At 49.3% G+C, this 22,254-nt stretch overlaps 1 protein-coding gene across 1 annotated transcript; it reads left to right on the plus strand.

Annotated features, from left to right (window-relative positions):
- Positions 1–4,710: 4,710 nt before the first annotated feature.
- On the plus strand, positions 4,711–17,102 carry ARF3 (ARF GTPase 3). Its single transcript, XM_081849384.1, has 5 exons — positions 4,711–4,829; positions 8,850–9,060; positions 11,123–11,233; positions 12,817–12,941; positions 15,168–17,102. The coding sequence occupies exons 2-5, from the start codon at positions 8,913–8,915 to the stop codon at positions 15,327–15,329; spliced, it is 546 nt and encodes a 181-aa protein (XP_081705510.1). The 5' UTR covers positions 4,711–4,829; positions 8,850–8,912; the 3' UTR covers positions 15,330–17,102.
- The last annotated feature ends 5,152 nt before the right edge of the window (positions 17,103–22,254 follow it).

Here is a 22,254-nt window from a genome sequence, read left to right on the forward strand (position 1 = left end):
GTTGCCGTGGCGCCCACCATTTTCCCTCACTGGAAGTCCCCATATGATTTGTTGCGCACAAGACACATTATATGGGGATTTCCGGTGAGGAAAAATGGCGGGCGTCACGGCAACGAGCAGCTCCTGAAGCCAGCCAGAGCCAACTGCGCTACCAAGTAGGCTCGGGCCTGCTGACTTGCCGCTGCTGCCGTCACTGCCAAAGGGGAACCAGGGACATCCGGTGGTACAGATCTCCTGCCCCCCTGCCCCCTTTGTTTTGACTGATCGGGAGTTGCGGGCGGCTGGCCGTTGCCCAGTTTTTTAAAAAAAACCTGTGCACTTATGTTTCACAGGGTGCGCAAGAAGGGCTTTGCACCTTGCAAAGAAACTGCGCGCCTTGCGCCCCTCCTGGGCAACAGCCACCCGCCTGCGACTCCTGAGCCTCCCCCAATCTCCTGCCCTCTTCCCCCTTTGTTTTGGCTGATTGGGGGAGCCTTGGGAGTCAAAGCCGGCCGGCCAGCCGTTGCCCAATTTTTAAAAAACTCTGCGCATTTATGTTTCACAGGGTGCGAAAGTAGGGCTTTGCACCTTGCCTGGCAGAGAAACTGTGTGCCTTGCGCCCCTCCTGGGCAACGACCGCCCTCTCGTGACTCCCGAGCCTCCCCCAATCTGTCAAAACAAAGGGGGAAGTGGGCAGGAGATTTGGGGAGCTTCGGGAGTCATGGATGGGCAGCCGTTGCCCAGGAGTTAAAAAACCTCCGCGCATTTATGTTTCACAGGGTGTGAAAGAAGGGCTTTGCACCTGTATACAATATGCATGTGTGCTTGGGCCCAGGGTCTTTTGCCTCACCGTCCCCACTACTGACTCCCTGTTGCTACTAGGCTTTAAAAAAAAAAAAAGTGTCCCCAGATTCACTGAAAAAAAATCTGGTAACCATAGACTAGATGACCCTCAGAAACTCTTCCAATATGAAATAATACCACTGGGCTTGCACTGTTAGGCTTCTTCGGAAAGAGGACAGCTCAGGCAGGAGACAGATTTTTCTGAGCCGACGTTGGTTTGACAGAGGCATCATTTCCCATAGCTAACATACATCTCTAGTCAAACATGTTTTGCAGGTTTCTGCATTGTCTCAACAATATGTTTTTACCACAGGTAAAAGCGGGATAACACACAACATGAACAGCAATCCCTCTTTTAATCTGCCATTAGTTCTCTGAAAATATACAGCTCCCCAATATGGAAGCATAACTTTATTTAAATCTCTCACCACTTTATCTACCAAACTTTCCAGGCCTCAGCACGGAGAAAGCCAACAGCAGCCTATGAAAGCTTACACCACAGTACATTCATGTGGAAGTGTGGAGCTGGATCTAGCTGGTGAATCACATCATCATTTTCTCCCATCCTTCCCAGGCCAAGTCTGACATTATTTCACTTTTTTTGCCCACAGGGTATTGCGGAGTGATTTGCAAAGGGCTTCACAAGACCCAAAAGTTATCTGGGTCTTGTGAAGCTCCTTCCAAAGCACTCTGCATGATGGCACTTTCCAAGGGTCTCAGCAGCACCATCTTCAAAGCCCCTTGATGCCAACTTGAAAAAAAATATTGGGGAACCCAGGTAAGTCTAGCCCTTAATAATCAATCATGACGCCGGGCACACACACCATTTAAATGGTAATGCCCATTAACTTGGGGGAGGGGGCTGGCCCCTTCAAATATTTTATTGGGTGGGCCAAAGGAACCTTGGCTCCTAGGAATTGGCTCCTATGCCCCCTGCATAGTGCTATCTAGCAAGGGAGCTGGCAGATTGTCAGGCCTTGCTGAGCCCTTGCAAAGCAAAGGACCCTCACTTTTGGTTCTTTCAGAGCTCTTTGCACAGGGCTTTGCTGATGAGCAGTGACAGCAACCCCCTGCCTTCAGCAAAGCCAGGTATGGGGTAGGTTGTTGTTGTTGTTTAGTTGTTTAGTCGTGTCCAACTCTTCGTGACCCCCTGGACCAGAGCATGCCAGGCACTCCTGTCTTCCACTGCCTCCCACGGTTTGGTCAAATTCATGCTGGTAGCTTCGAGAACACTGTTCAACCATCTCGTCCTCTGTCATCCCCTTCTCCTTGTGCCCTCCATCTTTCCCAACATCAGGGTCTTTTCCAGGGATTCTTCTCTTCTCATGAGGTGGCCAAAGTATTGGAGCCTCAGCTTCACGATCTGTCCTTCCAGTGAGCACTCAGGGCTGATTTCCTTCAGAATTGAGAGGTTTGATCTTCTTGCAGTCCATGGGACTCTCAAGAGTCTCCTCCAGCACAATAATTCGAAAGCATCAATTCTTCAGTGATCAGCCTTCTTACTCCTTCATGGATCACTGCCTTGTCATGGTGAAGGGGCTTGAATAACTCAGAGAAGCTAGGAACTATGCTGTGCAGAGCCACCCAAGACAGACAGGTCATAATGGAGAGTTTTGATTAAACATGATCCACCTGGAGCAGGAATCGGCAAGCCACTCCAGTATCCCTGCCAGGAAAACTCCATGGACAAAAACAACAGGCATGGGGTAGGTAGGCATGTCCAAAATTGCCTGCTGCACAGTGTATATAGGGATGGACTAGTATTTTCAGTTGCTACTGAATTCACCTTTCATATTCATAATGCCCATAATTAAATATATTAACTAATTGTTGGATTTGATCCACTGAATCCATTTGCTAGCCTTGTTTGTCCTTAAGGTTTCCACTGCACTGGCAAAAAGCTGGAGCTCAGTTTGTTTGGGGGCACTCACTGTGCCATGACTCAGTGGTTCGTGAGCTCTGTGCCACAAGAGCTGGATATCATTATTCTGCTGGTCTCTGCACAGGCTCTGCAAAGCTGGGGCATCTTTGCCATTCTGCTCCTTCTCTAAGATGGGAGTCCAGCAAGATGGAAATTCCCAGATGAATACAGTAAGAAGAGAGTCCGTATAATCATATTGATATAAGCTTATACACATAAGAAGAGCCTGCTGGATAGACCAGTGGCTCATCTAGTTGAGCATCCTAGTTGCAGGTGGCCAACCTGCAAAGGGAAACCTGCAAACAGGACCACTGCCCACTTGCAGTTCCCAGCAACCTGGTATTCTGACAGTGGAGGTAGAACATAGGTATTGTACCTGGGAGCCATGGATAGCCCTCACCTACATGAATTTGTCTAATCTTCTTTTAAAAGCATCCACGTTGGTGGTCATCACTGCCTCCCATGGGAGTGAGTTAACTATGTGCTGTTAAGAAGTACTTTCCTTTATCTGTCTTGAATCTTGCAACATTCAGCTTTGTTGGATGCCCATGAGTTCCAGAGTTATGAGTGGAAAAAAACAACTCTCCTCTGTTTTCTTCATGTCATACGTAATTTTATAAACCTCTACCATGTTACCTCTTTCTCAACTTTTCTCTAAAAAAGAAAAGTCCCAAATGCTCCAGCCTTTCCTCATAGGGTTCTTCCATCCCCTTGATCATCTTGGTTGCCCTTTGGTGAATCTCTTCCAACTTACAATATCCTTCTTGAGGTGAGGCAACCAGAACTGTACATTACTGTGGTACCTCGAGTTAAAATGCAGAGCTCCGGAACAAATTAAGTTTCTAACTAGAGGTACCACTGTATATTCCAAATGTGGCTGCCCCATTGATTTGTATAATCATTGGGTCAACATCTTCATTGACTCAAAGGTTGTGTTCCCAGTCAGACACAGCCAGTTCAAACTCCATGAGCATATTAAGGTTTTTTGCCCCAACATGCCCCCAAAATACTTTATACTTGCTTACATTGAATTACATTTGCCATTTTGCCACCCATCCACTCAGTTTGGAGAGGTCCTTCTGGAACTCTTCACATTTTTTGTTTGGCCCTGAACAATTTAATATATCAGCAAACCTGGCCATGTCACTGTTCATCCCAATTCTAGCTCGTTTATGAATAAGTTAAAAGCACAGGTCCCAGTATCAGTCCTTGAGGGACTCTGCTTTCTACAGCTCCCCATTTGGAGACTGTCCATTTATTTCCTACTCCCTGCTTCCCACCACTTAACCAATTCCTGATCCACAAAAGGAACCTCTCTCTCCTCTTATTTAATGACTGCTAAACCCAGTATATTTCAAACCAGAGTTGGTCCTTCATTGCCAAACCGAATGTATTAAAAAGTTATAATATCAGATCAATACACTAAAAACTGTGGATCATGTGTATTTATATTTAAATTGTACCTGCACACTTGTATAGACTGTCTTTGTGCTTCTCTAAGCCTCATTCCTTCACCCCGTTTCCTGCTGCAGGCTGGCCCTGACTGTGCTTCATAATCTGGGACGTAACATGAAAACCTGTGCGTCCCAAAATGCAGCCATGGTCCTCCGGCAAATCAATCATCTTGCAGCCCAGTTGAAAAGAACGAGACACCTACAAAAGGTGCTGGCTCTCTCAGGAAGGAGGGGGGGGTGCTGATAGCTCAGTCAGTACAGCACGAGACTCTGAATCTCAGGGTTGTGGGTTCGAGCCCCCCGTTGGACGAAAGATTCCTGCATTGCAGGGGGCTGGGCTAGATGACCCTCGGGGGTCCCCTCCAACTCTGCCGCCCGAGGCAGCCCAGGAGCCGCTTCCCCCGCCCTGCCCACCTGCACCGCCGCAGCTGCTACCATGGAGACGGGGGCGCGGGGCATCTCGCGAGACTCGCCGCCCCCAGGTTTGTGTGTGAGTGTGTGTAGCGCGCGTTCTCGCGAGAGCGTCGTGTCCGCGGGCCTGCCTGCTCGCTGCTTCCGGCTGGCAAGCGGGGCTGGGAGTGCAGAGTCAGCTGGGCAGCAGGAGGCGGAGGCGCGCGCAGGAGCAGGAGCAGGTGGGCGCCCGGGCCCCGCTCGCCGGGCGGGCGGGCGGGCCGGGAGGAGGGGAGCCGAGGGCCGGCGGGAAGCCGGCGACAGAAGCAGGCCGGCCGGGCTCCCGCGGAGGCCGGCCGGGGGCGCGAGGGGCCATTGCGGCAGCGGGAAGAGGCCCTTGCGGGCAGGGGGGGGGCGCGCGTTGGCCAGGAAAGGGGGGGGGTCTCCGGGAGACGCTTCTCCCCCCCTCCCCCCCCTGCCCCGCCCTTGCCCGGTTGGAGGGGAGGCCAGGGACGGCAAAGTTAGATGGCGCGGGTGGTGGTGGGGTTTTTCTGAGGGGGTGTTGCAATATTTAAACGGGGTGCGGGGGTTTGAGGGGGGGGGAGTGCCGGGTAGCCTGCAGCCCCGCGGCCCGGGGGGAGCCGCGGGAGCGCGAGCGCGCGCGTTGTGATGTGGGGGGGGGGTCTGGCTGGCTCCTTGCGCTGCGGCGGGCGGGCGGGCGGGCGGGCGGGGGCGGGGGTGGGGGCAGCAGGCGGCGCCCGGCTGGCCCGGCCGGGTGGCAGCTCAGGGCCGGGGTTGCCGGGGAGAGCCGCGGGCCGCGTGCGGGCGCTTGCCAGGCAGCGGGCGCGCGCGCGCGCGTGGGTGGGTGGGTGGCTGGCACTCGCGTGGGTGGCGGCGAGGACAGGCGTCGTGCCTTCTCTCCTGAGCGCTGGAGAGGAAGGCTTGGGAACGGGGGCTTGCCACGGAGCGAGGCCGCGCGCTCTCGTGGGCTCGCCCCCCAAGTGACACCTGGCCTGGGGCATCCTGCTAGTCGGGCCGGCGAGGCCACCTGGGCCTTGAGAAGCTGCTGTGGGAGATGCAGTTACTGTTTCTCGGCTGAAGGGGGCGCCAGTAGCACCCGGCAGAAGCAGCATTCTGGGATGTGTCAGCGCCTTCCCACGCACAAAGCTTCCTGGTTAAATCAAGGGACAAGACACCTGGGTGTTTTTTTTTTTTATTTTGGAAAAGAAGCAGATGACAGTGGGTTGGGCCAAGGCTGTGTTTGGTCAAAGCCTGAAACAGATCATCCAGGTCTCATGGCAAGGGCAATGGCAAGGCAAATTGCAGGAAGACTTTGTGGGGGTCAGTTTGTTGGCTTCGTGGATGTGGCTTCCGACTGAGCTGTCTGGCAATGATGAATGCTGCCATATGTGGCTCGCTTTATGTGACGGGCAGTGCCTGGCACGTGCGCTCTCTTTCCCCCCTCCCTCTGTTTTGCCTTTCATTATTGTGACGCAGGAGAAAGGATCCCTTATAGGTCTCCGCTGACACCGGTATGCTGATCCCACCCTGCCCCCAACGCTAGCTCTCAATCAGGATACTGTTCCCCATCCTGCTTGGGATCCTCCACTCACCAAATGTAGCTTTCCTTATAGGGACACTGGAATTTAGGTGATTTCTGGGCAGCGGCAGCAGCAATAAGCCATTTACTGTACCCAGGTTAGAAGGCATTGCACTGTTCCCCAAACATAGCCACATCATCTGATGTTGAAGCACTTCCCATCTTGCTGAACTGCATACCTCCACCTACTAAGGCATGCTGGGAGTTGTAGTCCCTAGTCTTAAAACTAGCAGCATAGCTATGCTTGCTTCTACTCATCCGTTTTGTTACACGATAGCAACTTAACCTCATGTACTTGAAGAAAAGAGGTGTGAGTGCCTTGATCCCATCCCATGTTATTCAACTTCAGAAATTTTGGGGGGCTTGATAGTTTTTATTCCCCTCCTCAGCCTTTGGTTGATGATACAGAGCCTGCCTTACTTCCACACTTTGTCCTCTTCCACAACTTGTAAGAATCATGGTAGGGCTTGGGAAACAAATTTCATACTCAAATGCTGTTGTCTCAAGTAGCCTGCATTCCTTAAAGCCTTATTTGTCTTGTTACCTATGGCCACAGTTGTCTTTAGTTTCTAGTTTGGCAACTGGAGGCTGGGGCTGGACCAGTTGCATTGAGTCACCTTGCTCAAGCCGTCTCCTTTCTAAACTGTAGGGGCCTGAACTTCATTGGGGGGAAAACTGAGAAATTTCTGGAGGAAAGTAACACAACTGTAGGGGTACAAGATATGATCAGGAATAATCTGATCAGAATCTTGGGGTGCTCATGCTTATCTGAATTTTCTAGAAGTTCAGGTGGTGTTCGAATAATGTGATTCTTCTGCGTAGAGGAAATCATTGTTCATAACATGCTTGTTCAACAATATTGAGGATGTGTAGCATTTCTGCTTTCTTGATGTTTTTCAACTGGAAAACGTCACGAGGCTCAAAATTAATTGGGTTTGAATTTTGTATGGCCTTGTGTTTAAGCTTCTGGTTTAAACGCCACCCCTTGTTTACAAATAAAATGGAGCCCTTGGTTTGTTGGGGTTGCTTAGGGATGGATGACAATGGCAACTTCGAAACTGCCCAGTTAGCCTGTTATAGTATCCATTTATTGTGTGACAAATTTTATGAAATGATACTTTTCTTTAAGACATGGGGGAACCCCATCATACATTGCTGTTTGTATGTTTGTGGGATTCGTCAAGTTGGTTATAAGTTGTGAGCTTCTTTGGGGGTAGAAATGGATGGTGCTCATTGAAAAGGTAAGTTATGTTCACATCCACACTATACATTTAAAGCACACTCAATGCACATTTAAAGTACCGTATTTTTCACTCTATAAGACGCACCAGACCACAAGACGCACATAGTTTTTGAAGGAGGAAAACAAGAAAAAAAATATTCTGAATCTCAGAAGCCAGAACAGCAAGAGGGATCGCTGCGCAGTGAAAGCAGCAATCCCTCTTGCTGTTCTGGCTTCTGGGATAGCTGCGCAGCCTGCATTCGCTCCATAAGACGCGCACACATTTCCCCTTACTTTTTAGGAGGGAAAAAGTGAGTCTTATAGAGCAAAAAATACGGTACATGACTCCCTCCCCCCCCCCCCCCGCAAAAAAGAATCCTGGGAACTGTTATTTGTTAAGGGTGCTGGGAATTGTAGCTTTGTGAGGGGCTTTGGTTCCCAGGATTCTTTTTGGGAAGCTGTGTGCTTTGAATGTATGGTCTGGTTGTGACCAGAGTGGGTCTTTGTTTAGCCTGCATGAAGGATCTTCAGGCGGGAATAATTTTGCATTACCTTCGAAGGGAGGGCTTTTGAAGAGCCATTTGCCTCCTGGTAAGCAAGCATTGCCTCCAGAAGACCAGCTGGGTCTTGATGAAGAGAAAAAGAATTGGCATAATATCCTTTCAGGCGGTTGCAGTATCACAAATGAAAAACAAAATTTTGTGGGTGGGCTGTGTGAAAATGTTGTAGTCAGTTATTAACTTTTGTGATATTCACTTGTAGGGCTGGCTTAAATTGCAGAAGGTGTGGCTTTCAGTTCAGCAAAGCCTTCCTCCTGCTTGAAAGAAGATTCCATTCGAAAGAGGTTTCCAATGGAGTCTTAGATCCACGCATCAAATTACCCTGTGTTTGTGAATAACCTACAGGCAGATTCAATACCACAGGAAGAACTTCACTATCTTCTCCATACTTCCTGTGGAGTCTGTGTTTCTTGCAGGGGGTAAGGAAATTGTAGCTCTCCAAATGTTGCTGGACTACAACTCCCGTAATCCCTGGCTATTGGCCATGTCTGCTGGGGCTGATGGGAGTTGGAGTCCAACAGCATCTGGAGAGCCACAATAACAGTTGGCTGCTGAATGTGTGGCCAGGTGTTCTATGCTTGCGTGTGTGAGCCCAGCCTTAAAGGAAGGTGCAAAACTCATCATATTGCTTCAGGCTTATCTCTTCTTGTAGGACCTGCTAGTCCAGTCTTCTCCAGCTTGGTGCCCTCCAGCTCCCATCAACCCTGACCATTGGCCATGCTGGCTAGCAATGATGAGTTGGGAGTCTAACAACATCTGACAGGCTCCAGTTTTGGGGAGGCTGGAAATCCATGATGGGCAAGTCTCAAGAGCATTGTTCTGGTTGTTGTTACTGGGAGCTGCCATTCCTCCAACTAATAGCCTCTCTCCATTGTCACAGGACTTGTCCTTTGACACCGACTGGACAGAAGAAGCCAAGTCCTGCACTGTTGAACCTGCCGCCATGGGGAACATATTTGGAAACCTGCTCAAGAGCCTGATTGGCAAGAAGGAAATGCGCATCCTCATGGTGGGTCTGGATGCTGCTGGGAAGACCACCATCCTCTACAAGCTCAAGCTGGGAGAGATCGTCACCACCATCCCTACTATCGGTACAGTCTCTTGCCTACTACTAGTACAGTATGGGGAACTGCTTCCCGCCCCCTTCCTTTTCCAAGGGTTGAATTGAAGCCAGGCCATAGGATGTAACTTCAGGACAGCAGTATCAGCAAGCACCTTACTCCCCCATGAGAACCCTTTGCATCCCGTCTTCCCTACTGCCCCTGGGATTGAGTCCCAGTCCTATGAAAGCGGTGTGCTGAGGGGTGTCTGCTAAGTTAAAGCAATTTCTCTGTCATTTGTACTAGTCCGTTCCCTCCCTGACGGAGTGCACAGCAGGCTTAATTAGGGTGACTCACAGAACTAGGAGCCGCTAGATCCAGAGGAGAACTTGTAAACATGCACATGGCACACAGAACCCTGCCTGCCATGCCAGCGATTTGCCCAAATTTGATTGATTATTGCCATTCCAAGCTTCCATCTCCAGCTTTGGAAAGGCACCTTACTGGGTCAGGGTCTCCCTAGCAGTTGAGGGTCTTGTTCCTGGTCAGGAACAATAATCTTGCCAGCTCACTCAATTCCTGGGGTGGTATTGAGTGGGCTGGCAGGCTTTAAGCAGAGATGGTTGTTGCCTCTGCACTTCTCAAAAGCACATTTATCTCAAAGTCCATTGGAGCCGCGGGAACTTAAGAAGAGCCCAGATAGACCAAGGGTCTCTCTGGCCCACCAGTGGCTGGCCAGCGTAATGTCTGGTCAGGGCATGAGGAGGAGAACAACCTTCCCTCAGCAGCTGGTTTCCAGAGGTACCTTCCTCCTCAAATGTAGAAATTCCATTTCAGCTATGAATTATGCCTCTGATATGTTACTGTAATCTCGGGATCACAACAGGACTGGCTGGTTTGGTCTTTCCTCAACCTTTTAACTGAAACAAAAAACCATGGCTGGTTTTATGGATTTGAAAGGGAAGTTTGGAAACATTTATAGCATTGTTGTTAATGGCTCAGAAACCAGGAAAATTGGGGTGGGGGCCCCTCTGTAAGGCCATTACGAGTGCAATTGGTTATGCGCTGTTGCTGCGCAACCTCCATTCATCAGCGGTGCCTGTGCTGTGGAAGGAAACAGATTGTGGAGCACTAGCGCTCCCTGGATTGCACCATCTGATTTTTATCCAGCTATGTTGGAAAGGGTGACTCATTATTCAGAATATTTTAAAGAGTTAGTCACATTGGAGCCCATGGGTTAAATTCAACAAGGTAATTACATGAGCAGAATGGCTCTTGTTTGCACTAAAGAACTTCCCCTTCCTCTTGTCCCCTGTGTGCGGACCCCCCCACACACACACACAGATACCTGCCCCCACTCTGCTCCAGAGGAGCTTTTTGGAAGGACATACGGACCCCAGGACAGATTTTGGGATTATGTGGGGGGCACACAGAGAGAGGAGTGGGAGGACATGTTCCGTGGCACAAGCAGAAGTTCTGTGTGTGCAGTGACTTCACTGGATACAACCCTGTGGTTTCTTGAACCCACTGTTGGACTGTAGCTAAGGTTCTACATGGAAACAAGTCAGTTTGGTCAACAAGTGCTTAATCTTCTTCATGGTAACATGCGCACTGGTGAACACATCTTACTGGTGAAGCTTGAAGAGCAAACAATCCCTTTCTGATTTAATTTTGCCAAATTATTTGTTGAGAACAAATCTTGCCCCATAAAGAGGTTTTATTATTACTAAATTCGTATACCGCCCTCCATCCGTAGATCTCAGGGCAGTTCCCAAAGTACAATTTAAAACATTTAGAATATCCCTCTCTGGCATTGCCAATGCATAAAATGAGAACCAAAAAATAGTTGAACCATGCAGCCTCAGTTTATGGCAACCTCTAATGGCCACACTTGTTGCCTTTCTGTTGTCAACCAAAGAACCTGCCATCTGAAGTCTGAACTAGAACTGGAAGCAAGACAGACTTGCCTGCTAATTCTGGGGCCTATGCAAAATCATGCTAATACTTGGTGTGTTGTCTTTAAATGTGGAACGCTTGGTTGTCTCTAGCTCAGGGGGAGGGCTGAGTCCCCTGTCGTGCTAAACTTAGTTCTTAACCTGCTGCTCTTCTTCAGGGTTCAACGTGGAGACGGTGGAGTACAAGAACATCAGCTTCACCGTGTGGGATGTTGGTGGCCAGGACAAGATACGGCCCTTGTGGCGGCACTACTTCCAAAACACCCAAGGTATGGGATTTACCAAGCTCCTCTCTCCCCATCACCTTCCAGGTTGGCATGGCTCTGGGCTTGTTTTCACCCTTGGGATGTCTTGGGCACAGCAACCCCCGGACTCAGTTAAACCCCTGATTTGTTGACTTGAGGTAACTTGGCCAGAGTGCTTTGTTGCTCCTATCCCAGGATGTTTAAACAGGAGCAGGTGCCTCTCTCACTGAGGTGTGGATCTCACAATTCCAAAGAAAAACAAAGTGACTTGCAAGCAAAGGGTCATCAGGACTGCGTGGCTGAAAACTTCCCTTGCAAGGGAGTGGTATGTCCTTCCTTGGAGGTTTTTCAGCAGAGGTTGGATGGCCATCTGTCCTGCATGCTTTAATAGAGATTGGGGTCCCTTGCCACTTGCAATTGTTTATTTTGAGCTCTATTGAATTCTGGGAGCTGTCGTTTGTTGAGGGTGCCTGAGAGTTGTTAGGAGATCCCTATTCCCGTCCTAAAGCTACAGTTTCCAGAGATCATAGAATTGTAGACTTGGAAGGGACCCCGAGGGTCATCTAGTTCAACCCCCTGCCCCAAGCAGTCTCTGAGTGGACCCAAGCCACCAACATTCTGGTTAACAGCTAGACACAATTCACATGGGACTCTAGGAATTGTACTTTTTAGGGTCTCCTAAGACCTCTCAGCATCCTTAACAAATTGCAGCTCCCAGAATTCCTTGGGGGATGTCATGGCTTTTCAAAGTGCTAACATAGTGCTTTGAATGTACAGTGTGAATGTGGCCTGGGGTAGGATGCAAGTGGAGCTGGACAGCATGACACTTCGGTTGAATTTCAGCCCTGTGGTGCTGACATTGTAGGATGACTCTGGGACCATACAATCAAGATTCTGTAGCTATCAGGCAGCCTCTGTTTCCCTGAGCTTCAGCATCTTGCATGGGAGGCCTTCCTGAAGGGGTGGTGGGGTTAATTGGCCTTGGTTTAACGTGTGCTTCTTGTTTTTAGTCAGACAATGCCCCTGGACAATTGAGAGATCTGTTTAAAACTTGGAGTGCTCATTCAGGACACGAATTCTATCTTTCAAGTTTGAAAACAAGCCCATCCCTCCATTTCTTTGTGTGTATGTGTTGGTAGGGCAGGGCAGGGCAGGGCAGGGAGTAAAAAACATAGAGAAAAGGCCTCGCAGAGTTGCTGATAAGGCTGTGTGGTTGTGAAGGCCACTCAAAGCCTGAGATTTTTCTAAGAGACTTCACTTCTCCTTGAGAGGAAGGGCTGTGAGTTTCCATTGGGGAACCTTTTTCTCCCATCTTCTCTTGAAAAAAATGGGGTTGAGGACTGGCTTGCATCCTTACTTCTGCCTTTCCAGATGGCTAGATCTTTTGAGCAGCTGGCCTGCCCTTTGCAGTCTCCAGAGTTCCTCGCATGTTAATTCTTTATTATTATTACTTATTAAATTTGTATACCTCCCTATACCCGCTGGTCTCACGTTCTTTAATCCCATTTCCACTCCACACACATCCTCATACTTGGCCTGCAAGATGTCTGTCTCTCTCTCTCTCATATACCTTGTGTCCCTTCATCCTCAGCCTTTCTTGCTTTCAGGTCTGATCTTTGTGGTGGACAGCAATGACCGGGAGCGGGTGAACGAGGCACGTGAGGAGCTGATGCGGATGCTGGCAGAGGATGAACTGCGAGATGCTGTTCTCCTTGTCTTTGCTAACAAACAGGTTGGTCCAGAGTGAGAGGTGGGGTGCTTCAGAACACCGGAGATTGGTGGGGAGTCAGTTGAGCCTCTTTGATGGGCTGATCTGATCTAGGTCTCTCTGCCTGCCTGCCTCTGGTAAGCAGACATGCCTTTGACACTGCGATTTGACGAGGAATGCACGGGAACATATTGGCCTGCTGGCAGACCCCGTTTGACTGTCTTGGGATTGCAGTAACAAAGTGCTACTGACCCATGCTGTAGGGCAGAGGCAGGCAGAAGCAAGATTTACTGGTAAATATATTTGCATGAGATTGGCAAGAGTTTCTGACTCTCTGTGTTTTTAACAATGTCACTAACAAAATTGTCCATCCAGTTGTCCCCTGCCCCCCGCCTCGCTGCTGAAATGAAACTATCCAGGCGTTTGTATGAAAGAACTGTGGACTCGTTTCATATCTTGCGTTGAAAGCAAATTCCTGGGCTCAGAATGTGCTCAGAGGCACTCTGTTCTTTAATTATAACTGTGTGTCTCTTGTACCTGACTCATGGTAGTAGATCTTCTAGTTTAAAAAATGAAGGAGATTTGACATGCCTGAAGTCTGCCCACTCCACCTCTGGGACAGAGGTGCAAAACCGGTGACTGCAGATGTTTGTTGGACTACTAACTCCTATTATTCCTGGCTGTTATTCTCTCAGGCTGGCTGGAACTAATGGGAGTTCAGAGTCTCAAAAACAGTTGGAGGGACACTGGTTCCCCATCCCTTCTCTAGTGAAATTTGGAGCCTTTGGCTGAAAACCCAGCCATGAACCAGTATAATCTCAAGAAGGACACTGTGGAACATGCTGGCTTCTCTTTAGGTGGCTAAGATTTTCCTGTGGGCCATTGGGACAAACAGACACCTGCATCATACATGGTGTGGAGCAGCACTGAAACCTACAAACTATGGGCTGTGGAAAGGTGTATACTGCCATGCTGTTGAGCCTCTTCCATAGTAAGAAACTTTGGTTGTAGGATTCCATGCAGCACCTCACAATAGCTGTTCAGAAGGAAAGCGCAATTGCTGCTTTTGCCCATGTGCATTCTGTGCAGATGAGGGGATATTGTTGGGTGCAGGACTGAATAAAACAAATCATGTGCTTTTGTAGCTGCAAAAATAAGTGCATGGATAATTCAAGTCTGCGTGTGCACTGTGATTCTGTGGGAGTGGACGTAAGATAGTGGTATGGGTTTTGAATTCTGTTTCCTAAGAACCTCAGCTCCTGGATTTTTGTGTGCCCAAAGCAAATTTCTAGCCCTCTGGATTGCAATAATGGACTTGGAAGTGTTTGGGCCTGGCCTGGTTACATCAAAGAGTCCAAAGGAGTTGTTCAGTAAGAGTTCCTTTTGACGGATGCATCAGTTCCTCTGTGAAGCAACTCCACTTGTTCCTCCCTATGAATAGCAGAATGAACTGTGCAAAATAGTACTTAAAAGCAATTATATGCCACCCTTCAATCTTAGTTTTCAGGTGGGTTTTCCAAGTAAACAAGAGAATAATATTGGTATGATTTAAAGCAACATTAAAAAACATCAAACATGCTTGTAAATGTCCTTATAACACTTTTCAGAAGTCTGGGAGAGTAAAATGGGATGTAAAAGATAACTAGGCAAGCCTCTGTGGGGTAAGAGTTCCAGAGGTGGGGATAATAATAAGATATTCCCTCTGGTCACTAACCTGCCTCATGTGGAGGAGGCCATTGGCAGATGGCAGCAGAGGTTTTTTACAGGAGCAGGCAGGGGTGGAATCTGTTTCAATTTTGACTACCTTGGTAGCCAGTTTACTAACTTACATACATACTTGTTAGTGCAGAGCAGGCAGAACCCATGGGCAACACTTGGTGAAATCTGAAAAGTGGGTGGGTGGGGAGGGCTTCATCGCCAGGCAGGCATTTTAAGCTCTTCCTGTATGGAGTCTGGCTACTGTGGGAAGAGCTAGCAGCGAATCTTAGGAGGCTTGAAGAAGGAAGGAAGGGGCAGCTAGATGGTGCCTCTAGCAAAAATGGCCACTTCTTACCAAGGTTGTAATATCTGGAAATGCTCCCGCCACCTCAACACCACTGGTCAGTGGCCACTGACTCAAACACACATTGGGTCCTAAATTGATTTTTGAGGGCGCCTCTTTGAGGCTGGCTTCCTCTTTCTCCTCTCCCTGCCTTTCTTCTTGTGTAGTTGAACTCGCTGGTCTTTTTCTGCCTCCTCTTCTCCACCCAGGACCTCCCCAACGCCATGAACGCGGCAGAAATCACAGACAAGCTGGGCCTGCATTCGCTGCGCCATCGCAACTGGTACATCCAGGCCACTTGTGCCACCAGCGGAGACGGTCTCTACGAGGGCTTGGATTGGCTGGCCAACCAGCTGAAGAACAAGAAATGAGTGCAGGGGTGGTGGTGGGGCTAAGCCCCCTCACTTGTTGGTTCCATTATGGGTTGATTCCCCCCTTCCCCAACCCTCCTCTCCCCTTCCCCAACTTCCTTTTCCCTATTGGGTTTGCTTTTCCTTGCCGGCACCGGTTGCTGTGGGGGTTGGGGTGGGTAGGAGGGGTTGGGGTTAACTTTTGGTTTCTCTCTCTCTCTCTTTTTCTCATATTCTGGCTCTGCCAGGATTTTTTGCACGGTCTCTGTGTGTGCGCGTGTGTGTGTGATAAATATATATATAGAGATAATAAAATATATGGGTGTGGTGGGAGGGTTGGGGCAAGTGGGGGGTTTGGGTGCCGATTCTGTGGCCTTTCTTTTTCTCTCTCTTTTGTTTCCCTTTCTATTTTGTTGGTCAGTTTTGTATTTTCTTGGTGGTCTGTGAAGCTTGGTTCTCTCTCTCTCTCTCTCTCTCTCTCTCTCTTTTTTTGACCGGAGGTGACCAATACTCAGTGGCAGCTGCTGCTTTCTTGCTTTTGTGTGCTGCGCTTTGGGTTGCAGCGAAGGGACCTAGGTGGTGAAGCCGGGGACTTAAAAAAGATGTGTGTGTGTGTGTGTGTGTGTGTGTGTGTGTGTGTATCTGCAATATGTGCAGGGGGGGGGAGAGGGAACAGAGACCGATTAGTGCAAGGAGGGGGCATCCTAGGAAATGGGTCTGCAGGTGATCAAAGGCCTCTTTCTCCTTTCTCCTCCTCTTCCCAGATTGGGGCAATGTTCTGGAGGGAGAGCAGTGCTACTACTTCATTCTGTCCCCCACCCCCCAATTGTATTCTTTCTGTCCCTGTATATATATATATATTTTGTTGGGCAGTGACCCCTGCTGGCAACAATTGAGATTGCAGCAATACTGAACGCCCTCCTTGCTCTTCCTTCCCCGAATCCGTCGCCCTGTTAACAGCATCCTCATGAGTGGCCCAGGACGGTTAGTTGTTTTTTTTAATGCTGCTGATGGACTTGAAACATTTGCACTCCAACTTCTTAGACCAAATGGCACTGGAGCCCTTGATAATGCACCTCTCCTGAGCCCCATCAATTCCTTACTGTTTTGCTCCCTTCCCAGAAAACAGACCAGGGCTTGGTGGTGATTGGTGCAGGCTGCCGCAGTAAATTTGGGACCAATGCTATTGTAAAGCTGCCCATGCAGATGCTAACTGCACATTTTTTCCTGGTTTGGCCTGCTCTTTCCAGCCAAAGGGAGCATGCGCATGTGCAAGGGTGCCCCCTGCCCCGGCCCTTGGCAGCTTCAAAAGGTTGGCTCTTTAGTAATGTTGCTGCTTACTCCATGGATATCTCTCAGTTGGACAGAACATTCCATCCTTCCTCCGAAACACTCCTTCTGTTGCAAGATTCCTTTTCCATGATGAGGGAAGTTGGAAGAGTTGTATTTTTCCCCCTTTTTAATTTTAGGGGATAATGATTGTATTAGGGTTAAACCCAGGTCACTGCATGCAACTTTCTGGTCACTCCCTTCCTCTGGACAGTGTTGGTACTGTGTGTTCCCTTCCCCCATCCTGGCAAATATGTATTTATTCCTCTTTTTCTCTTCTCCCTACCTAGCTTCAGCCCCCTTTGCTTGGTGTAAAGTGGTTTCCTCCTCTCCCCACCCCCTTCTGATTCGTTCATTCTCTGGGCCATGGCTCCCTATATGTGATTTTCTCGCCCCCCTCTCTGAACAGTTGGATGCACCACGACCTCTGTGCACTCCCATTGGATATTAAACTTGTTTTATGTAGCGGCTGGCTCTAGTCTGGTGTTTGTGGGTTTGGGGCAAGTGATTTATATATTCTGCAGCTTTCTCAATATGAGCTTGCCTTTCTTGATGACTGTTTTCACACGAGCAAAGTGCAAAGAGGATTAGGTACATTTAGAAGCTTTTGGCGTGCAACAGTGGCCTATCCCTGGGAATGACTTTGACTGTCCAGCTAAACCAGGTGAGAGGTAGCTGTTGGGTCTCAAACCCTCTGTGATTTAGGAACATACCCTGCGCGTGAAGACAGGCTGCAGTGGATGGAGCAGATGAGACCAACAGTGGGTCCAGTGGTCAAGAAGGCAGTTTCTGCACGTGCTGTAAAGGGAAGCTAGGGGCAGATGGGGCTCATCAGCCTGGAAAGATAACCCATCTAGGAGAAGGAAAACTCTTATCCTAAACCTCCTCTGCCTTGTGTGATATTTTCAGGTGAAGAAAAGACAAAAGAGTAAACCCTACACAAATCCAGAGTGGAGTCCCTAAAACAGTGGGATGGTTCCTTGTATGCCTCCTTCCAGCAGCTCCTGCAGCCAGGCTGGTGCCAAACATCTTGCTCTGCTTTCTTTTGGACCACATCAGTGAGTCCGAGAGAGGGGTCTTGTCATCTGGGCAGCCCAGGACCTCCATACACACTGGCCGGATTTGCTCCCCAGAGAGGTCACTATGGTGCTGCTAATTCAGCGGTTTGGCTTCACTCCCAGAGACGCAGTCAATTGTTTCTTGAAGCAGACGGATGCCAACAACTAGCTATTTAATACATTTGTACTCTGCCTGTCAATAACACAAAGGTATAAGGACGGTTTATTGTGGATGTCATAACCTCTGCTGCTCATCTCCCCACCCCACCCCTAGATATTCTAGGAAGAGGAAGCTGCCTCTTCCATTGCTGCACCTACTTTGCAATGGGTTTCAGGCAGGGAGGGTTCTTTCCCATCCCTACCCAGAGATGCTAGGTGGGATTGAACCAGAAATACATCCTCTGCCACTGAGCTATAGCTCCTCTCAGAGGCATGCCAGAACAGTGATTCCTGTCCTGCTGTATTTTGCCTTGGTCAGACACCACCACACTGTCGAGTTCTGGGCACCACAATTTAAGAAGGATATTGACAAGCTGGAAGGTGTGCAGAGGAGGGCAACCAAGATGATCAAGGGTCTGGAAATCAAGCCTTGTGCGGAACAGTGGAGAGAGCTGGGTATGTTTAGCCTGGTAAAGAGGGAACTGAGAGGAGATATATAGCCATCTTCAAGTACCTTAAGGGCTGTTAACGTGGTGGATGGAGCAAGCTTGTTTTCTCCTGCTCTGGAAGATAGGAAACAAACAAAGGCTTCAAGTTACAAGAAAGGAGATCCTGACTAAACACCAGGTAGAACTTTCTTTTAGAAAGAGCTGTTTTACAGGGCAGCAGACTCCCACCAGAGGTGACAAACTCCATCAGAGGTTTTTCAGCAGAAGTTGGACAGCCACCTGTCCTGTATGACCTAGTTGTAGGGGGTTGGATGGTTTTATGATTCTATCATGTAGGAGATACAGTGGACATCTTTTTCTGTGATTGAAGAATGCTAAAAAAAATAAAATTTTATTTAATTAAGGAGAAGCGGAAAGCGCATAAGTAAAAGGTGTTTGCCCTTTGGAATGGCATCTATACACCTGCTCCCTCTTCTCAGGAGAGATCGGGGGGTTGATGGTGTGAGGAACAGCCTTGGCTCAATGATTTGAGCATCTGGTTTGCATGCAAAGTCCCGGATTCCATCCCCCTCGTCTCCAGTTGGGTTGGGAGACATCTCTGAAGACCTGGAGATGCCCTGCTAGTCATTGTAGACAAAACTGGTTAGATGGACCCAAGGCTCCAACTTGGTCTAAATTGTCTTCTTCGTTTTGCAAATGGTGGTTAGTTCATTTTTAACTGCCTGTGAGCATAGAGCAGGAGAGGGGTGGTGTTTCTACCTGTTGCCTGAAAAAGAAGTGTGTCTTCCATCTCTGACCCCCTGAACAGTCTCTCCACGCTGGCTGATGAAACGTATGAAATTTACAAGCTCCTCCTTTTTGGCTGTAGTCGCCGTGGCTTGCTCAGGGAGGGGTGATGGACATGTAGGGGCTGGCTTTAATTAGAAACAGCTTAACTGAGCTGCACTTTTCTATGGAGGAAGGGGTGTATTTTTTAATCCGGAGTGGCATTTAGCCCCCTCCGCTCCTGTATTGAAGGGAGATATTGGATGAGCAGCTAAATCCCATTAGTTGCTAATCCAAGAAAAGGTGGGGGAAGATTGCCCACCCTGACGACATCAGATTGGGCTCCGTTCCGCTTCCTCCTCTGAAAGGGATAAAGCGCATAGCAGGGTCTAAAAATCCTACCCAGACCCTCTTGTTCTACATAAGTGCCTTACCTCAAATCTTTAATAGATGTGATGAGAATAATACAGAGTGGCTGTAAAGAGAGATGGCCGTGATGAGTTAAAAAAAAAAAGCAGTCTGTAGACCCCTGAGTCTCTAGGCCGAACTTTCCAACAGAAATTGCACTGTGTTAAATGTTCGGAAAAAGTCAAAAGCCCAAGGCAGTATAAGTTCCTCAACTAAGTTCATTCCACAATTGTCAGTGACAACAGCTCTCATAGGAACACAAGAACCAAACTGACTGGACAACACGATAATAATGCCAAGCATGAACTGACCGTTGGCAGTTGGCAGTTGACAGAGCATGCGCTTACTTGCCATTAGAACGTTCGTCTACCAACGCTTCTGCGATTGGTTAGAACACGCCTTGTAACATAAAATGTGTTAAACCCAATACATAACACTCCTTCCCCCAACTTCCTAACAAAAGGAACAAACATAATCATCAAGCTGGGATCATCTCAGTTCCTGTGCCCAAGTGGGTGACCCAGGAGGTTCCTTTGGTACCCACTGTCGTGAGTGGAGCAGTCAGCGAGGCCAGCTCCGAAGGGGTCACTGCCGATGGAGCCACTGAGGATTCTGGCCTGAGGTCACCCTGCTGGGGTAACTCAGTCACCGGCAACCCATCTGGTTCCACCCTAGCCTGAGCACAGAATCTCTGAAGTACCCATTTCTCTGTCCTCTGGTTCCGCTTGAAATTGCATGTTTGGACGTGCCCTGGCTCTGATCTGGTCGAGGTGTCTCTTCCAAACCAATCCCCCCTCCAACCCTACCTCATAGGAAACCAGACTTGTACAGTGGGCCAACCCTGTCCAGGCCCATAGTTTTGGACGTACACAGTGTCCCCGGGAGAGAACCCTCTTGGAGCCCCCTGCACCACAATGGATGGCAGTTGATCAAGAGCCCAGTCAGGGTCCTTATGATCAAGGAGGGTAATGAGCCTCCTCCCCATGAGCAACTCCGCCAGTCACTGCACTTGGCGTAATGTGTTGGGCCAATAAGAACTCCGCTAACGGAGAGTCCAGTCTCCATGCACTATGCGCCTAAGCACATCTTTGGTAGTATGGACCATGCATTCAGCTTGGCCGTTAGTGGCTGGGTGAAAAAGAGTGGAACGAATGTGGCGGATTCCATTCTTTGTTACAAATTCTTTGAATTCCGCCAATGTAAAAGCAGTCCCATTATCACTCACCAGTGTGTCTGGCAAGCCGTGTATCGCAAATAGCTTCCTGAGCGTGTTTATAGTAGTGGACACGGTTGAGGTCGGCACCACCTCGAGCCACTTGGACTGAGAATCGACCACTATTAGGAAGTGTTGGCCCTAAAAAGGCCCCGTGAAATCCACGTGCACCCAAGACCATAGGGACTGTGTGGACTTCCAGGACTGTACTGGTGCTTTGGGTGAATCCGGCCGGGAGACCTGGCAGGGCTCGCAATGTTTCACCCAGCCCTCTATCTCTGCATCTATGCCCTCGGGTGAGACATGTGCAGCCCTTCTAAAACTTTTCCTTTATGGGGGGGGCGTGGACTATGACACGGCTACCCCATAACACGCATCCTCGGTGAGTAGACAGCTCGTCTTTGCGGGCTGTGTAGCATGAAAATTCTGGACCCGGCTTCCCGGGCCACCCCCTCCCCATCCAGTCCAAGACGTGGGACAACAGCCTATCCTTCGTGGTTGCGGCGGCAATGTCCTTCAGATGCAAGGGCTGGTCCGGCCACAGGATCTGGTGAACAGGAGCAAGGTCAGGGCCGCTCTCCAACAACAGCAAGCGGCTGAGTGCATCTGTGTGACCCATGGCTTTCCCGGGTTGGTGCTGTAGCGAGTATTGGTAACCGGCCAGGAAAATGGACCAGCGCAATACTTGTGGTGAAAGCATCTGGGGTGTCTTGCGGTCGGGCGCAAATAGTCCCAGGAGTGGCTTGTGGTCGGTGACAATGGTGAAAGGCCGACCATAAAGAAAGTCATGAAACTTTTTGACTCTCTTAACTATTGCCAGACCCTCCTTGTTGATCTGGGAGTAGTTGTGCTCCACCGACGTGAGAGTTTGGGAGAAGTAAGCCACTGGGACTCCCCTCCTGTCCGGAAGCTGGTGGCGCAGTACTGCGCCCACTCCATAAGAGGAAGCGTCACAAACCAGCACCACCGGAAGCTTTTCATCGAAGTGTGCCAACACTGAGTTGGACACAAGCAAGTCTTTGACCCCTCGGAAGGCCTTGGCCTGTTGAGGGCCCCAGACCCACGGCACTTTTTTGTCCAAGAGCCTGTGCAAAGGCTCAGCTACGGCTGCCTTGTGTGGCAGGAACACGTGGTAAAAATTAAGAAGTCCCAAGAAGGCTTGTAACTCTGCCTTGCTCTTTTGGTCTGGGGCGTTGCAAATGGCGCACACTTTGTCCTCTGCTGGATGGAGGCCGTCCGTGTCAACCTGGAACCCCAAGAAATCCACACTGCTCACTCCCAACAGGCACTTTTTCTGTTTTACCTTAAGTCCTGCCACCTGGAAGCATTGGAGCACTATCCGTAATCTGGCGGCAAAGTCCTCTCTCAATGATGCAGCGATCAGCACATCGTTGAAAAATGGTGTGACTCCAGGGATGCCTTTAAGGAGGCGGTCCATTAGGCTCTGAAATAACCCTGGTAAAGTAAAGGTAAAGGGACCCCTGACCATTAGGTCCAGTGTGACCGACTCTGGGGTTGTGGCCACGCTGACTCCAAACTGTCGGCGTTTGACCATGAAAGCACCC

The sequence above is a fragment of the Podarcis erhardii genome (assembly GCF_964252035.2).
Source record: "Podarcis erhardii genome assembly, chromosome: 2".
Classification (NCBI taxonomy): domain Eukaryota; kingdom Metazoa; phylum Chordata; class Lepidosauria; order Squamata; family Lacertidae; genus Podarcis; species Podarcis erhardii.